This window comes from Falco peregrinus, chromosome 12 (assembly GCF_023634155.1).
Source record: "Falco peregrinus isolate bFalPer1 chromosome 12, bFalPer1.pri, whole genome shotgun sequence".
Taxonomy (NCBI): domain Eukaryota; kingdom Metazoa; phylum Chordata; class Aves; order Falconiformes; family Falconidae; genus Falco; species Falco peregrinus.
Genome location: NC_073732.1, coordinates 17178166 through 17193970, shown reverse-complemented (window position 1 = coordinate 17193970; position 15805 = coordinate 17178166). Strand labels below are relative to the sequence as shown.

The following is a 15805-nucleotide window of genomic DNA, read 5'->3' as shown; positions in this document are numbered from 1 at the left end:
AGAAAGAGGATGGCTCCGAGTCCTAGATCGCTTCCTTGCTCCCCGCTCTTCACTGCCACCCCCTGTCCCTCTGTCCTTCTCCTTCGTCTCTTTGGGAGCTGGTATGGCAGCACGTGTGGGGAGGGGACGCTTTGCACAGTGGCGTGGGATGGTGCCAGCAACGAAGAATGTGTTCCTTTCATTAGGAGACCACCACTATTTGTCCATATTGCCTGCATTAGCTGGATCAATCAGGTACAAGAGCCATGTGTTGTTACCAGCTTGTCTTGTCCCTTTGCCCCTGGATCTGGTCCATAGTCAGAACCTGGTGAAGAATGGCCCTTCCCCTTCTGTTGCTCCTAGTAGGTCCGTTAAATCAGCAGCTATGGAAAGATGTGGGCCATACCAGTTTTACTTTGCGTGAGCTGCTTGGCAAAAGGCAGGGGTCAGATTACTTTGGGTGTTCAGATGTTCTTTCTGGGGAAATGGCAATTTCTGGTCTTCAGAAAGGAAAGTTGGAAGTAACTTGTCTTAGGATGGAGATGAGCAATGCAGCAGTTATATTAATGAGAAACAACCATTGGTGCAGGTGATCTCAGACCTTTTAAAATACTGTGTGAAGCACCCAAGTACAGTCTCTTCCACTGTTATGGAAAGAAAATCCCCATAACTGAATGGAACAGTTACAGAACAGAATGATCCTGGAATAATGTTATTTTTTCCTCTGTATTCCATAACCACTGTGATTTCAGCCTGAGAGTCCATACACCAAGAGGACACTAGTGACTGGAGAATGGGCGTGTTATATAATATCTATTATATATTCAGTGTGTTTATATAAATGCACGTTTCTTATGTAACCATGTCACTAGGAAAACAGTGAGGTTGGACAAGTTGGTTTCTCCTCCTCTTGCTGCTCCATTTTGCTTGTTGATTCTCAAGCGCTGTCACAAGACTGTGGAGTGTGTGTCACTGCTGTGTGTGCCCAAGTGAATCTCCTCTCCTTTTCAAAAGCTCCATTCACATTTGGGTTTCGCTGGTTTTTCTCAGCTCTTGTTTCTTTTTTTTTTTTTTTCAAGTGTAATATTTGGCTGAAAGCCTTTGGTGTTGCTTTCACAAACTTAGGAGTAATCTGGTTAGTATATATTATGAACTGACAGTTGACTAGCCCAGTGTTCAGTGGCTGTGCTTTTCAGCTTCAAATAACATCCAGGGCAGCTTCCTCAAGTGATGTAAAAGACCTGGGAAAGAAATGCCAACTGTCAGCTTGATTTTTTGGTCTGCTTTGCTCTGACATAAACCTTCCCAACAGCTCAGACCAGTGTCCTTCATATTCCAAATTAATCCAAAGTTTCTTGTGGTGATGAAAGGCAAAGAAATGACTTTAGAGTGCAGGTTTCCTGCTCTGAGCATCCTTGCCTAACCCTGCTGACACCAGAGAATTACCACCTACTCAGACACACCCATCTGCTCTTGATGGCAAGTCTGAGCCCAAGACATTTTTATTTGCATTCCAATGGTTTTGCTATCCAAGATCTCTGTATCCAAGTCTCCATGTTGTCTGTCCAAAATAAGAAAAGTTCTTTTTTTTCCGCAGGAAACCTTATTTTTTTTTCTAGTTTGAGAGTAAAAGAACAGTGCCAAGAGATTAGATCGATTAGGTAAGCAGTTGTGTTGCAGGGAATCTTCTGCCTAACAGTCCCATCACAGTGTCTTGAACAGAAGAATTTCCCAAAGTGTCTGGTTTACTTTTCACACCTCATTCCAGGAAGGATCTGACCTATAGTGCGGGTATCAGTTTGTGAGGTTAGAAGGAGTAATGTATCATCCCTTTTCTCCCAACTGTACCTTGAGGTGAGTTGTAGCAGAAGCATCCTTGGAGGTGTGCTGATGGTGCAGACGGGCTGATGTAAACCATTTTCTCTCTTGCTATCTTCCTGCGGATGAGATCATCTTATAGTGCAGGAAGGCAGGCAATGGGTGGGTTCTCAGGGTGGAACATCAGTCTCCAGCTAAAAGCATATGGATTTTCACTTTTCTCACATCTCACTTGACTTCTTTGGGAAGTTCTTTTATCTGTGCTATGCCTTGTCCGGATTCCTCTTACATAGCTGTTTCCATTTTCCCTTTTTGTATCCCTTCCTTCTCTGTCACTTTTGTCTCAGCAGGTGGCTCAAACTTACTTCCTCAGACCAGGAACAGAAGCAAACATCCAGGTTATCTGAATGAAAAGAACAGGGATGTCATTGCATCTAAAAATAATCCCAGTACCTGCTAGGTGATATATTTGGCCCTGGACTTACTCAGCAGCCTGTATTTATTTCCAATTCGGATCTGACTCTAGGTAGAAGAATGGGTATCGCTCCAGGGGATAACTCATTTCAAGCCTCCGAAGAAATCCTGCCCCCCAAAAAAACCCAAATTCCTGGTTTTTCTGTGGAGGGGAAAGAGTACAGGAGCACAATTCTTGCTTTATGTTGACTCACTAAATTATGCTCTCTGTTATTCACAGAGTGGCCAGTGCTGGTTGCTTGTGGTCCCTGCTCGATGTTCTTCCAAAGTCTTTAAAATACGCATTTCACTCAGGAGGAAATAAGAAACCACCTTTTCCTCTCCCTTTGGAAGGATCTCAGAGCACCCACAAAGTTTTCAGCCCTCATATTCCAGGCACAGATAAGTCTCCCATTGCCCTAAAGGCTCCAATACATTCTCCTCACATCAGGGACTTAAATGCATTTGGCAACTTTTTAAGAAACACACCAGGGATTTGGGAGAATCATATTCTTACTGTCAGTTTGGTAGCAGCAGCATCCAAATGCTGTGAGAGTTTGGGGGTTTTTTTCCAAGCTTTATACTGGATTACGTTATCTATTAAAAGCAGCTATTTTTATGCTGAACTGTTGCCATGACCTGTATTTCAGAACTTGCACGTATACACTGAAAAATTATTATCTTGCACTCAAAAGGTGTTTCAGTGAAAGCTCCATGAAATTCTGTGCAAAATCTCATTACCTTCTCTTTTTTTTTTTTTTTTTTTTTTTTGGTTTGTTCAGTTTGGGGAATTGTTTATTTCTTGGTAATGCTAGGTGCCAGCTTTGGTGTTTGTAATAGAGATGTGACTTCTGTCAGAGCATCACAGGCCTCCCAATAGTTTACTAAACCCACTCCACAGATAACATGATGCACAGAGGTGGAAAACCATGAAATAAAACTCTCAGAGTCACTGGTGAACCGAGGGACAAAACCTGAGCACTCTTAGTTTCCAGTGCTCTGCCCCTGCCACTAGAAAACATGACTTTCTCTTGTGAATGGTATGAGAGATTCTGGAGAAGCTTTGCATTCTCTTTGCTTGAGCAATTTAAGTGGAAGGGGGAGCTGGTAAACTGCTGTTCAGCTGAAATATTTAACCTTTGGTAGCTATTAGAAGCCCTTACCTGTGACTTGAAATAACCAGGGGAAAATGGGTTGTGTGCCTTGTGGCATAGAGGTGAGGAGGTTTTATTCTCAAGGAGTGAAAGGGAAGGATTCTACCACTTTTTTTTTTTTTTTTTTTGTACAAACTTTAGAGGTACCCAGACTCTCAAGTAGTCCTGTCTTTTCCCTTGGTTTCTCCAGGAGATCTCTCTTAGAGAACAGAGGAAGCATAAAATGCCAGCTTAAAACAGGTTGTAGTTCAAAGGCTGTAACCAAAACAAGCTCAGCTTTGCGTCATGCTGGTTTACTGATAGAGTTTCCAGCTAAAATTTTCTTTCCATGTTAAACAAGACTCCATTTTCTTGATGGTTTTTATGTCACGTTCTTGCACTCTTCAGACAGTCTTTCAGGAAAAGCGTGGCAGGCGAGAATTCATTTCTAATGTAAAAATACTAAGAGGAGGGTGAGGGAAACTATAAATAACCACTGAGATGTCACAGAGTCAGTCATTTTTTCCTCCACAAGTCAGCGTTAGCAGTTAAGGTCAAGATAACATTTCCATGTCAATGGTCAGTTACATCAAAATTCTAAAACGGGAAGATTGAATGGAATTTTGGATTTTTTTTTCTTGTATTGTGCCCAGATTTGACCAATTTGTAGTCTCTTTGGCCTGCCAGCTATGAGTTCCAGTGTTATTTTGGTTAAGCTCTTTGCCAGAGTGGCAAGCTTGGATTGGAGCATCAGGTTTATTAAAGGCTATGAAATTAAATTCTTTACCAAAAGAAAAGAAAAACAGCCCACTTTTTGCCGATAGTGACTTTGTATTTCCTTTGATGCGGTTAGGTTGGACTTGAATTTTAGCCCAACAATTTGCTACACAATTTTGTTTTGTTTTCACGAAGTTCTAATCAGTTTAAACTGCAAGCAGTTTGAATGCCTCTCTAACAGCTTCCTTGGCATTGCTAATTAAGCTTGAAATCTCTGTGTTGTCCACAATTGTATCTAAACAAGGAGCAGAGTGTATCTGTTCATTGTTTGCCACATCTCCCAGCTGCCTGTAACTCTGCTGCCTGGGCAGAAAGTAATTGCAACAGGACAGATCTTTATTTAGGCAAAACTCCCAGGGTGGCACACAAGGTCAGACACAACATGTTTTGAGGGAAGAGGTGAATTTGGTGGTGAGAACACGTAAGGCAAACAGCGCTACATCTATAGTGCAAAGCCTGGAAGCACTTGGGCATAGGGAATAGCTTTGCTTTATCCCCCAGACAGCTTTGTACTGCAGAGCCCTGAGTTATGATTATGGTTTGTTAGGTGCCCTCACCTGATGTGTGGGTGTTAAGAATATGTGAAAGCGCAAGCTATTGACACCTGCGATGTATTCCCCCTGTCCCTCAGGAGCAAAGCTAATAGAAGATCATAGTTTTTAAAGCTGTCAAGGTTCGCTCCAGTGGAAAAAAAGAGTTCTAACAAATCCTTGAACCCATCTTTCTGCAGTCGGCAAAGCCAGCAGATGACTTTTCTTTAGGTAGCGACCCCAGTGTTATGAAGCAATGCTAATCTTCTGAGGCACAGCTGCTGTTGTGCGATGGGGTCCAGGGATTTCAGCTGTAGCTCTGTGCCAGTTCGCCTGAGCTGCAGAAGCCTTGAACAAACTGTTTACCTCTGGCATTCTGGGAGGGATTTTGAGGGATTTCCTTCAAATTAGAAATCTTTGAAAATCAGCATCTTGCGCCAGGCGTTGTATTATGCAATGGTTTGGAACGAGGGCCAAAGGTCTGGTCATGAGCTGGGGATCTCCTTGGATTGAAGAAATCACAGATGGAAACTGTCTTATCAGATCATCCCTCCCTGCCAAGGCAGGCTTGTCTCCTGCTCTGCGCTTTACAGATGCTCGTATCCCCAGCACTCCAAAAGCCTGCCCCAGCTTAGTCGTTGAATGTTTTCTGGACCAGATGCAGTCCTGGTGTAGTGTGACTGACTTCGTATGGTTGTACTGGGGTTCATACATGGTGTGTGGTGTGGTCGGCAGTGATAAAACCAAGTTGAGCTGTGCTCACCAACAGGCACGATGCACTGTTTCAGTTTTGTGGGGAATGTGCACCTCCTCTTTCCTGGTGACAGTAGACAAAATGTGATAAGCTTTGGAAATGCAGCTTCACTAGGATGAAAAATTTCTGAAGGAACAGAAGCTGATTACCAAGATATAGAACAATGTCCTTTTACATATTTAGTCGCTGAGGATGCTTTCAGTTGCTTGGCTTACTGTAGTATTGCATGTGACTGTAATAGTTGTTGAAAAAATTTCATAAGCATAGACTTTTATTCTCTATGCTTTTGTAAAGTCAACTGTAAGTTAGAAGTATTTCCCCAGTATTGAAATGCTTCACTCTTGCAAATTCCTGTAGCCATACTGGAGTATTCTGAGTAACAGCTCAGATGCTGTTCCCCGGTACAGCACCTCTCAAAGTCAGACCTGGTTGACTTTTGAGGTATGTGCGATCACTACAGATTTTTTAAAAAAAAATATTTTTTTACTATTAAGAATAGCTTGTTTCCATCAAGTAACCATTTGGGCACACAAACTACTTCACAAGTATTTATCAAACCTACCAGCATCCAGTTTCTCACTGGAATATGCAGCTTCTACAGACATTCTATTTACAGGCCAACTGAGGCACAGAGCATGATAGTGCTTTGCCTCTGACAAGTTACTTGGCTGAAAAGCCAGAAGGAAAATCTGGCATTTTATCTTTTAGCCCACCAGTTTAGAGAACGATTCCCACATTTGTTACATTTGTAAGCACCGCTGTTTTGAAGTGACAAAGATCTCTGTGTTGTCAGAGCAAGGAATTTACAGAAGATGAGTAGCTTTGAGTGCCAGAAAGTAGTTAAGTAATTTCCAACATCAAGCTTCTTGTGGATTTTTAGCTGGAAGGAGTCAGTGTGATTGTGGTTGGACACTGAGCCTAATGCAGAGCAGATCGTTTAACCCTGACGTTCCTTCATCACTGTTGACTTGGTGGTACCAGAGGCAGACATGGGTCTTGTCTAAAGCAGCACTGAGCAGCATAGAAGTCACCCTGACCCTTCCTGTGCTGTTCTAAACATTAATTATGTTCATCATTAAAAATATATACCTTTTTCCAGGTAGTATGGCCAACTTTTGGCCTGCTGGATCCAGCAGCCTTCTCCGTTTCCCCCCAGCCTTTGGTACGCTCAGGCAATGGCAAAGCCATCCCTTAGCCTTCGCTTGGTAAGACAGCTATTTTAAGAAGGGGCAAATGGAGCTTCTTCCTTCTCACTGTAGAGCATATTTTGACATCTGCGTGTCATTTGTGAAGCATTTCTCAAGCCCTGTTCCATTTTCATCATGGCCTTTATGTTATTGCACATTTATGGACTCAATTGCATGTCATTGTCATCTTTGCTACTAACATAAGCCATAAAACATATCTAGTCTTTCTCTCATAGTTACAGGGCAAGGGGAAGGGACTTGTTTCATCCTGTATGCTGAGAGGACTTTCTGCCAGATTCACCTCCAGCTGCTCCGAGTCCAAAAATACAAAGCTGAATTCGTTTTTCCTGACAAGAAAAGCAAATTCCAGCAGAGGGGAAGCATGCCAGCTGTGGTATTGCTACTGTGCTGGGAAAGCCACTAAAAACTGAGCCGAATGGAAGAACTATTTGAAAGCCACTGAATACAGTAACCTCCAGGGCCTGAGCCTGTGTTGTGCAGCTGGTAGCTGTATGCGCAGCTCAGACCCACACCATGCTGGTAATGTTGTAGGGTTGCCAATGTAATTTATTCCAGTATTTATTCCTCCCCTCTCCCAGCAAAACAAGCTGTACCAGCTAAAGAGCACCCTCACTGCTTACCACTGTGTCTGAATTAGGGGATTTTGGCAGGATGTATTGGGCTATCAGGGGTCACATCTCTTGCCCCAACACACTGATGCAACTATGGCAATGTGGCCTGAGCATCAGAGAATTGGCCAAGATGCTTCTGCTGGGCTCTCCCTTGCTGGACCTACCCCTCTGAGAGCAGCAGGAAGGGAAGGAGAGTGTCACCCACTGATAAAATGTGTCCAGCTGGTCAAGCTAAGTGAGAAAGATTAACACACACATGCCCAAATTCTCTCCTCAAATATGGAGGAAGTAATTTCATGCTGGCCAGTAGCAAATTAAATGTTGCGTTTGCCAAGATTTATCCATCTGTGGAGGTAGCAATTGGGGATGGCTGGGGACTTTGGTGGGGGGTTAAATAGGGTCTTGGATTCTCCTTTTCTAAAAATAATGCAAAAGACCGGGGGGGGGGGGGGGAAGGTTTTGAAAGTGTTGAAATTACATCTTGACACGTAACCCCTCCATGAATGTCTGTGTTACATAGTTGGATTATAAATTAAATATATTTGCAGACCCAAAACCTAAATGAAACCATTGTGAAATTATTTGAAGTGCAGCGTTTCAATTGACCTGATCTAATTTGGGGTTTATAAACTTACCAGACTTCTTGAGATTAAAGTGTTCTGTCTTCACTTAAGTATGGAAACATTTTCAAGCCTCAAAAATTATCCCACAATGGGGAAAATGTCTGCTGCTCTGCTCTCCTCACAGTCTGAGGAAATGAAGGACGGAGTCACAAGATTGAAAGCAATTCACTTACCGCACTTTACTAAGTTACAGTTGAACTACAGTAGTTGACCATGTGCCTGTTTTTAGCACAACAGTCACTTTTGATTCCCGCAGCTAATACCATCTCTGCCATGCAGTCACTCCAAAAAATGTATTTCTTCTGCAGTGCTCGCAAAAAGTGGGTTCATGTCCCTGTGCATCAGTTGCCAATGTAATTTACTCCAGCAGCTTCCCTCCCCTCTCCCAGCAAAATAAGCAATACCATGCTCATGTCCCTGTGTGTGAGCTCTCCTTGGTCTGCGGTCCAGAGTGCAGGAGAGATTATTTATGTTCATTAGAGCTCCAGATGATTTGCCAATACAGAAGAAGCAATGACTAATCTCTATGTGGCTTTTCTTCTGCATTCATTGCTAGGTCATTGTGGGAGGGTCCTTGTGCTAAGCTATATTGCGAGTTACTGCTGTCACCCAAAATTTGGTTGTGAGGGGTTATAATCTACAGCATTAGGGAAACTGGATGAGCTGCAGCCCACAGGCTGTCACTGCAGCTCTGCTCCCTGAAGCAGTTTGCCAGCTTTCCATCTGGGACGTAAAGTCTTCAGGAGGGGATTCAAACACTTCCCACTTCTAGTCTTCAATGGCTCTTGCACCCCAGAAGTCTTTCCCAGCAGTCTGGATTTTCACTTTGTGTCCCACGTTTAGACCTAACATCTGCAGAGCAACTCCCTTTGGCTTTCTGAAGGGCCAAGTATTGCTATAGGGAGGCCCTCAAAGAACTACCCCCTATCCTCAGATACTTGTTCCTAAGCAGCTTCTTCCCACTTTCCTGCTCATCGTGCTGTACACCTTCAAGTCTTCACTTGTAAGCTGATGCTTGATATCCTGGTCATTTTCGGTTCTTTGCTTGTGTTTTAGTGTTTCTTTTCTTGAGGTGGTTTTTCTTACTGGTATATTAGGGTACATTGTTCTCCCCAGGTGAGATTATTTTTACTGTGCCACGGATAAGCAGTTCTGTCCTTAAGAGACATGGGCCCAGACTCAGCCTTTAACACTGGGCCAGCCTTCCATTTAGAAATTGATGGGTCCTTCCCTGCCCTTTTTAAATGCAAAAAATTAGTTGGAATTTGAGACACAAATGTCTCTAAAAAAGAAGGGCATTCCCAACCTCTTAGCCAAAAATATGGGAAAAGGATGGTAAACTTTTCGCACAGCCCATGCTGGATTTGTGTTCCATATTCTTGTGATGTAAATTTGACCCCAGCCCCTCGCTCTGATGTTTCCTAGCTGGTTAGTTCTTCTCTGTGCTTTCCTTTCACCCTCTGTGTAGCTCATCAGATGTGCTAAGCTCTACCTGTTGATTACAGAGAGAACTGGCAGTGGCAGCTTGAGAGAAAAGAAGAAAAATAGGGCTGCTAGTTTTTTTGTTTTTATCTTGTTTGGCTTTCTGAAGGTCTTAAAACTCCAGGAGGTTCTAGGAGAGTTAGCTAAACAGTGAAAGAGAGCAAAATCTAGAAGCCAAACTTACAATCCTACAGGGATGCTATTCCCATAATGTGCAGAAATACCTTTATGCAGGTTGTTAGCTGCTGGGGCAGCACTTAGGCATGTGGGATAACCTGATTAGAGAATCAAAGAAAACCCTGTTAGCTCCACAGGCCAAATCCTGCCTTACAGCAACCTGATGTCAAATGGGTGTGAATCAAGGAAGCTTTCCCTTTGGCATCTTCTGGTAACACCTTGAAGAGAAGGGTCTGAGCCAGGGTTCTAGCAAGGAAAGAGGCTTAAGCAAATACACTCCCAGACAGGGAGTGAGCTGGAGTCTGAAACTAATGACTTTGTTTTTCCTCGCTCTTACAGACTTGGACGGATGAAAAGAATAAATTTCTCAGGTCTGATTTTCAAGTTGTGTAGAAGGCTTAATCAGGAGTTGGTTAATTTAAAATGCTTTTCATACTTAGCTGCCGGACTGTCAAACAGTGTGACTGAGCTGAGATTTGGGAGCAGAAGTGTGTGTTCTGAAGGCATAAGCCAGAAGCAGATTACGTGCTGTCCTGGTCACTGCAAAACTCCCACCAAAGCCAGCATTAACGCAAGGTGTCCGACAAGATGACTGTAATAATCCCTTGTGGTCTTCAGCTCTGTGTGTCTGAAACGTGCGAGTAGGAGTTGTATCAGATCTGCAGCGAGAGCATTTCCAGGCCGTGCTGTGTGGTGTTGGAGCCCTTTGCAGGGTGCATTGTGGCTGCGGGTTTCTGCTCTGTTCGCAGTACCAGGTGGGCTGTGCTCGCCGTTGCTGCCTGGAGCAGTGTCACGTTGGTGGCGGTGGCAGAGCAGGGGTAAACTGCTTAGCAGATCAGTCCCCGGTGTGTAGGTAAATCGCGAAACTCCCAGCTGTGCCGTGGGTGCTCAGTGTTTGTCAGAGTTCAAAAGGTGATTAGCAACGTTCATGGGAGAAAGGTCCACTTGAGGCGAAGTACAGAGAAGCCAAGCTGTGGCTCAGGAAGTCCCTAAGCCAGAAATCACGGGAGGCTGGAAGCACATCCTAAGGAATTGCTGGTTTTTGCCTGCTCTGTTCTCATACTTTGGCCTCTGTTGTTGGCAACTGTTGGAAAGGAAGCAAGCGGTGACTTGGTGAGGCAAACACTCCGTACCTGCACATATTCAGACGGAGTCATAGCAAATGCCTTATGAGTGGCACAACCTTCCGTCGGTATGCTGGATTCCTTCCTTGGCAATATAGAGAACAGCATGGATACGAACTGAGATGATGTGGTCTGCTTATGCAAAGCAAAATGGTAAATTTGCCAGGCTGTTTCTCCAAGGAGAAAATTATTGACCTTGCTTTTTCTGGCATACCAGCTACTGTTATAATGATGATGATGGTGACAGCAACCAGACAGAAAGGCCAGCAATAATTCTTTCCTGCCCATTATTACAAGGCATAAAGCTAAACCCAGTCTGAAACCAATGCTAGTCTGGCTGTGCTCTCTTTACAAATGTGTGAGGCAGTTCTCATATGGGTTAAAATTCAGGACTTTTCATACTGACCTTTCCAAAAACAATCCTTTTGATCTTTTGATATAAGCCTGTGTATTTCTATGTTTGTATCTTACCAGTGATGTGCAGCCCAGAGATGATGTCCAATAGCAAATATGTCAGTGTAGAAGTAACCTCTCTGAGCTCCTGGGTGATTCATCTCCTGACAATACATTTTGGCTGCACATGTAAGGGCTGGATCTTGCCCCTGAGAATATTGGCTCAAAGAAGCAATAACAATGCGGTCAGTCAAAGCACTGCTTTCCCTGGGAATTTTGTTGCATGAAGAAGAGAAGAACTTTGGCCTTCCTGTGTTTGTCAACATGATCTGCCTTCCAGCAGCTTTTTATATTTATGTCCATTAGATTTTTCCCTTTTCCCCCCGCTCCTTATTTCTACCTTAATCATAATCAATATTGTAATCATAGACTTTCTACCTCATCCAAGATTTAAACACTGTTTGATAATGTTATTTGGTAACTCCAGATGCATCAAGCATTTTTTCCCCAAGCAAGAGTAGTAGGTGAGGTTTGTTTTCCTAAAGTCCGATGAAATAACCCAAATCATTGTCACAAAGTTGTTGTTTGCATCTACATGGGTTACACCTTCCATTCACGGCATATACCTTTAAGGTGCTTTATTTAAAAGGCTAAGTTGCACAGCTGGTGCCAGAACTGTTGGTGTGTCTCAGAGACAACCATCTGAAGCAAAATTATCTTGGTGTTTCTATAATTAACTGCAAGGGTGAGTGAGGGGTGAAATGAGATGAATCATCCAATGGACCCCACTTGAAGGGTGGGGAGTTTCTAGGCTCCGGTGCTTCAGGAGCAAGCCAGCATGTAAAATGTGTGCAGCAAGGATCATGGCCTTAGAGCTGGCATTTCACAGTCATTACCTGAAACACTGTGGGCCAGAGATAAATGAACAGTTAAAGTCATCCTGAACTCGAGTCCTTGAGAAATCTCCAAGCTTTCATTGCAGGCACAGCTTTGTGCTCTCCCCAGGCTCAACAGTAGTCTCCGTGGTGTGAGAGGAAGATCAAGATTTTCTTACAAGGCAGATAACGATCCTTTATGGGAGCTGTACTGGCAGAGCAGTTAGGGGGTCTTTCTGTAGCCCCATGAGTTTGTGCTTCAGCTTTGCACTGGGTGCTGTGGAGGCTGTCTCTGATCAACTCAGCTGCAAAAGGTCATTCAGACTGGGTGGTCCAGAGGCAAAAACTCAGGAGTGCAGGCTGCGTAACTCCTGGCTACAGAAGCTGTAATGTCTCAGATAAACCCACCTGATGAACAATCTCTGATCATTTATCAGAGCTTCTGAGAGAAGGCTCTGGTTTGTGTTCTCACACTATACTAAAGGCTTGACCCAGGCCCTGTGTTGTTATCATACTCTTTGTTGACTGTACTGCACTTATATAGAAGAAATGAAAAGAAAGTACCTAAACCTTCCAAATAGACCAGCAGCAGCCACCATCCTAAGTGACCTTTGCAAATGTCCTGCTGAGACAGTGCTCACACCTGTTGCGTATGTTTTGTTTGCAGAACACACTGGAGCAGTGCAGCGTCTGTGCAAAGCCCATCATGGAAAGGATCCTCCGAGCCACTGGGAAGGCCTACCATCCCCACTGCTTCACCTGCGTGATGTGCCATCGCAGCCTGGACGGGATCCCCTTCACTGTGGATGCTGGTGGGAACATCCACTGCATCGAGGATTTCCATAAGTATGGCCTAAGCTGCTGTCAGTGGCTTTGCTTATTGTCTTTCTCTTTTGTCCCTAAAATTCCTCCTTTTTCAGACTGTGTCCAAAAAGATCTGAACCCTCTGCCACTTCCTCCCAAGGCTCGTAAATAGTAGGCAGAGCTTTGCTCCAAGCAGGCGCACTGTGGCATAAAAGATTAATTGGTTAGGGGCCAGTGCTGCTTGATCTCTGTTTTGCTTAGATCTGACTTTATGGATAACTTCTGTGTTTCTCTGTTTTAAATGCTCTGCATTCCCGCAGCCTTCCCTTGCACTCAGCATGTGCACGTTTCTTCTTGCTGCCTGTACCTGCACTTCCACGTCAGCGTCTCCTTGCTTCTTCCACCAAGCAATTAGGAGAGGTCCTGTACTGCTGCACTCTGCAGGTGTCTGCTTACCGGCTAGAAGGATCTAGGTGGCCACAGGTTGCTCACAGCTCCTTTTGTTTCTAGTTGCTAATTAGCTTTTTAAACTGCTGAAAATAAAGCCCTGGTAATAATTTATAATGAAACTGCTATTTAAAGTAAGTCAAAAGGTATAGTTGCCAGTAGTTTCTGTCACTGCTGTGCTACCACCCCCATCATCACAACTAATCTAGGGAAGACAGGTAGATATAATCAGAGCACAAATGTTTCCCCGGTATGGAAAAGACAGACACATTACACCCCTCAATTAAAAGAGGAAATCAATACTGACAAATGTGAGTTTACATCTCAACCATTTATCTCTTAATTTCTAAGGGGGTAGACTTAATTAGAGCCTTATGACATCAGTGTGTGGGCCTGAAAGCTCAAAGAAGCAGGTTGACTTGACAGAAAGGGAAGCAGCCACAAATCAACTGGCGTGTTAAAATCCGACACGAGGATGTTCCCTGTAGCTCACGTAGGCTGGGTTAATTGGCAACTGCTGTGTTGCCTTGCTTTTCTGTGCCAGCAGTTGTGTGTAAGGTAAAATGTGGTTCTGAGCACTGGCCCAGCAGAAGGGTTACGCACCACGCAGGCTTCTGAAGGCTTTCTCTCACACCCACTTAACATTTTGGAGATTGCTCTTTCCCCAAGCCCCACAGGTCAAGGGCTCACATGCCTTCAAGAGAAAGGTTGAGAGCAAGAGCTGATGCCCCGCGTTGAAGTCTCTTGGCAGTGACTGTATGTGAACCTCGGGGAAGTGGGAGGCTGTCAATCCAAGGAAAGGATGCAAAATCATTGGGTGAAAGATCGAGAGGAAGATGATGGGAATAGCGCAAGACCTAATGTGACACTCAAATGTCTTTGGCCAACCACACATTTAGCAGCACTTTGGCCAGCCCAGTTTTAATTGATTAGGGATGACATGTCCTCCTGCTCTGGAGGTTGTGCTCTACATTGTGTACACCCTCTTGATAACAAAACTGTAGCTGATGCTCGCACTGTCACTTAGCTACCCCCTGCACTTAGAACCCACAGTAGCACGTCCACATCCCCTGAAATCTGCAAGAGTCATCTCTGGGTCCTGTGAATTAACATTTGGCTCATAACAAATTACCCACAGTGGCCTGGATAAAGAAATGTTAAAGTATTTTTAAGCACCACATTTGAGCTAAATGGCACAAGGAAGTGCCTGCATGAAGCAGCATATAATTAACTGCGATTACAGCTCCGGTCATATCATGATCCATTTAAGTTATTTTTCAGAGCGCTCTCTATAGCCACTGTTTAATTCATTTTTTCGTTAGATCACAGCTACACAGACATCTTTCATCTGCTGCCAGTGAAATTAATGTTTTCTTTATTCCAAGCACAGATAGATTTTTTTTTCTTTTCTAAGCTAGTTAATTCTGAGGTGGTTCATGTGACAGGCTGGGTGGCAAAGTTAGTCTTTCCTAGGTATTTCAGAAGAGAAGGGCCTTTGATCTCCTCATGTTCTGATGTTTGCCATAAGCATTGCCCTTTGTTGCTCCACAGCCTGTGACCCCAGCCCTCATTACATGGCAGATTCTGTAGGTGTAAGTGTCTTTTGTTTTGGTGAGCAGAATTTGCAGCCAGGGAATTGGTATCCATAGGTTTTGAACCAAAAGAACAAATAATGATTCACCACAGGCTAAAAGTTCTTAAGCATCCCCACCTGCCTACAAGCAGAGATGGCCACTTTTCATGGGCAGTTGCGGGAGAGCGAAAACAGAGCTAAAACAGAATGTGTGAATCAGCCAGAAGGGCATACGGTGAGCAATGTAAGGGGAAAAAGATAGGTCTGTGCTCCTCTTAATCCCTGAGCTGAGCCTGATTCAAACCAGTCCCTTCACACAGTGAGTGAGTGTCACTATACAACTCTGACTCAGGCAGACTGTGGAAGAGAGAGTGCTGGTTTCTCTGCACCCAGACATGTTCCTTTTTAAGCCTGGGCAACCCACTAATGCATAACTGAGAGATGGTTTTAGCTAGAAAACACAGCTAGACAGAATTGCCCTGATGCTTCTTGTTTGAGAGTAAACACAGCCAGGAGTGTGTTCCTGTGTGCATAAGTGGGTAAGACAGCTCAGAAGTTTAAAATGGGTGGGATAAACATCGACAAATTAGTGTAGTGTAAGGAAAATCTTTTTATACCGTCTCTGTTAAGACTTTTTACCTATTTGTTCCAATCTCCAAATTCTAATATTTTGATTTTATTTTTTTTCCAAGAAACTATCTTGAGGCAGAACCTGGTCATCTTTCTAACCTTAGGATTTACATGGACTTGCTTAGAGTTAGGCTGGGGGTTGAGCCTGAGGGTTGCAGTGGTGCATAGGTGTCATGATCATGGGTCATTCAGCGGGCACTTTAGTTGTTAATTAGGGCAAGCAGAATATCTGTGCTGCCTGTCAGATATTCTTGAAGTCCTCTCCCGATAGTCTGCAAAGTGTTCTTTAATATCTTGCAAACCTGAAATTGCATTGTAAGACTAAAGTGCTCCTTTCTCTCATCTTTGCAAGGAGGCAGCTGTGCAATGCTACTAACTGTGACATGCACGTACGTGTGTGTGTGTGTGTGTTTG

General features: G+C 43.9%; 1 protein-coding gene across 1 annotated transcript in view; it reads left to right on the top strand.

Moving 5' to 3' along the window:
- Positions 1-15805, top strand: part of LPP (LIM domain containing preferred translocation partner in lipoma) — a 355264-nt gene that overhangs the window by 322346 nt on the left and 17113 nt on the right. The window contains 1 exon segment of the mRNA XM_055816821.1: positions 12605-12783. Coding sequence (XP_055672796.1) covers positions 12605-12783 — 179 coding nt within the window.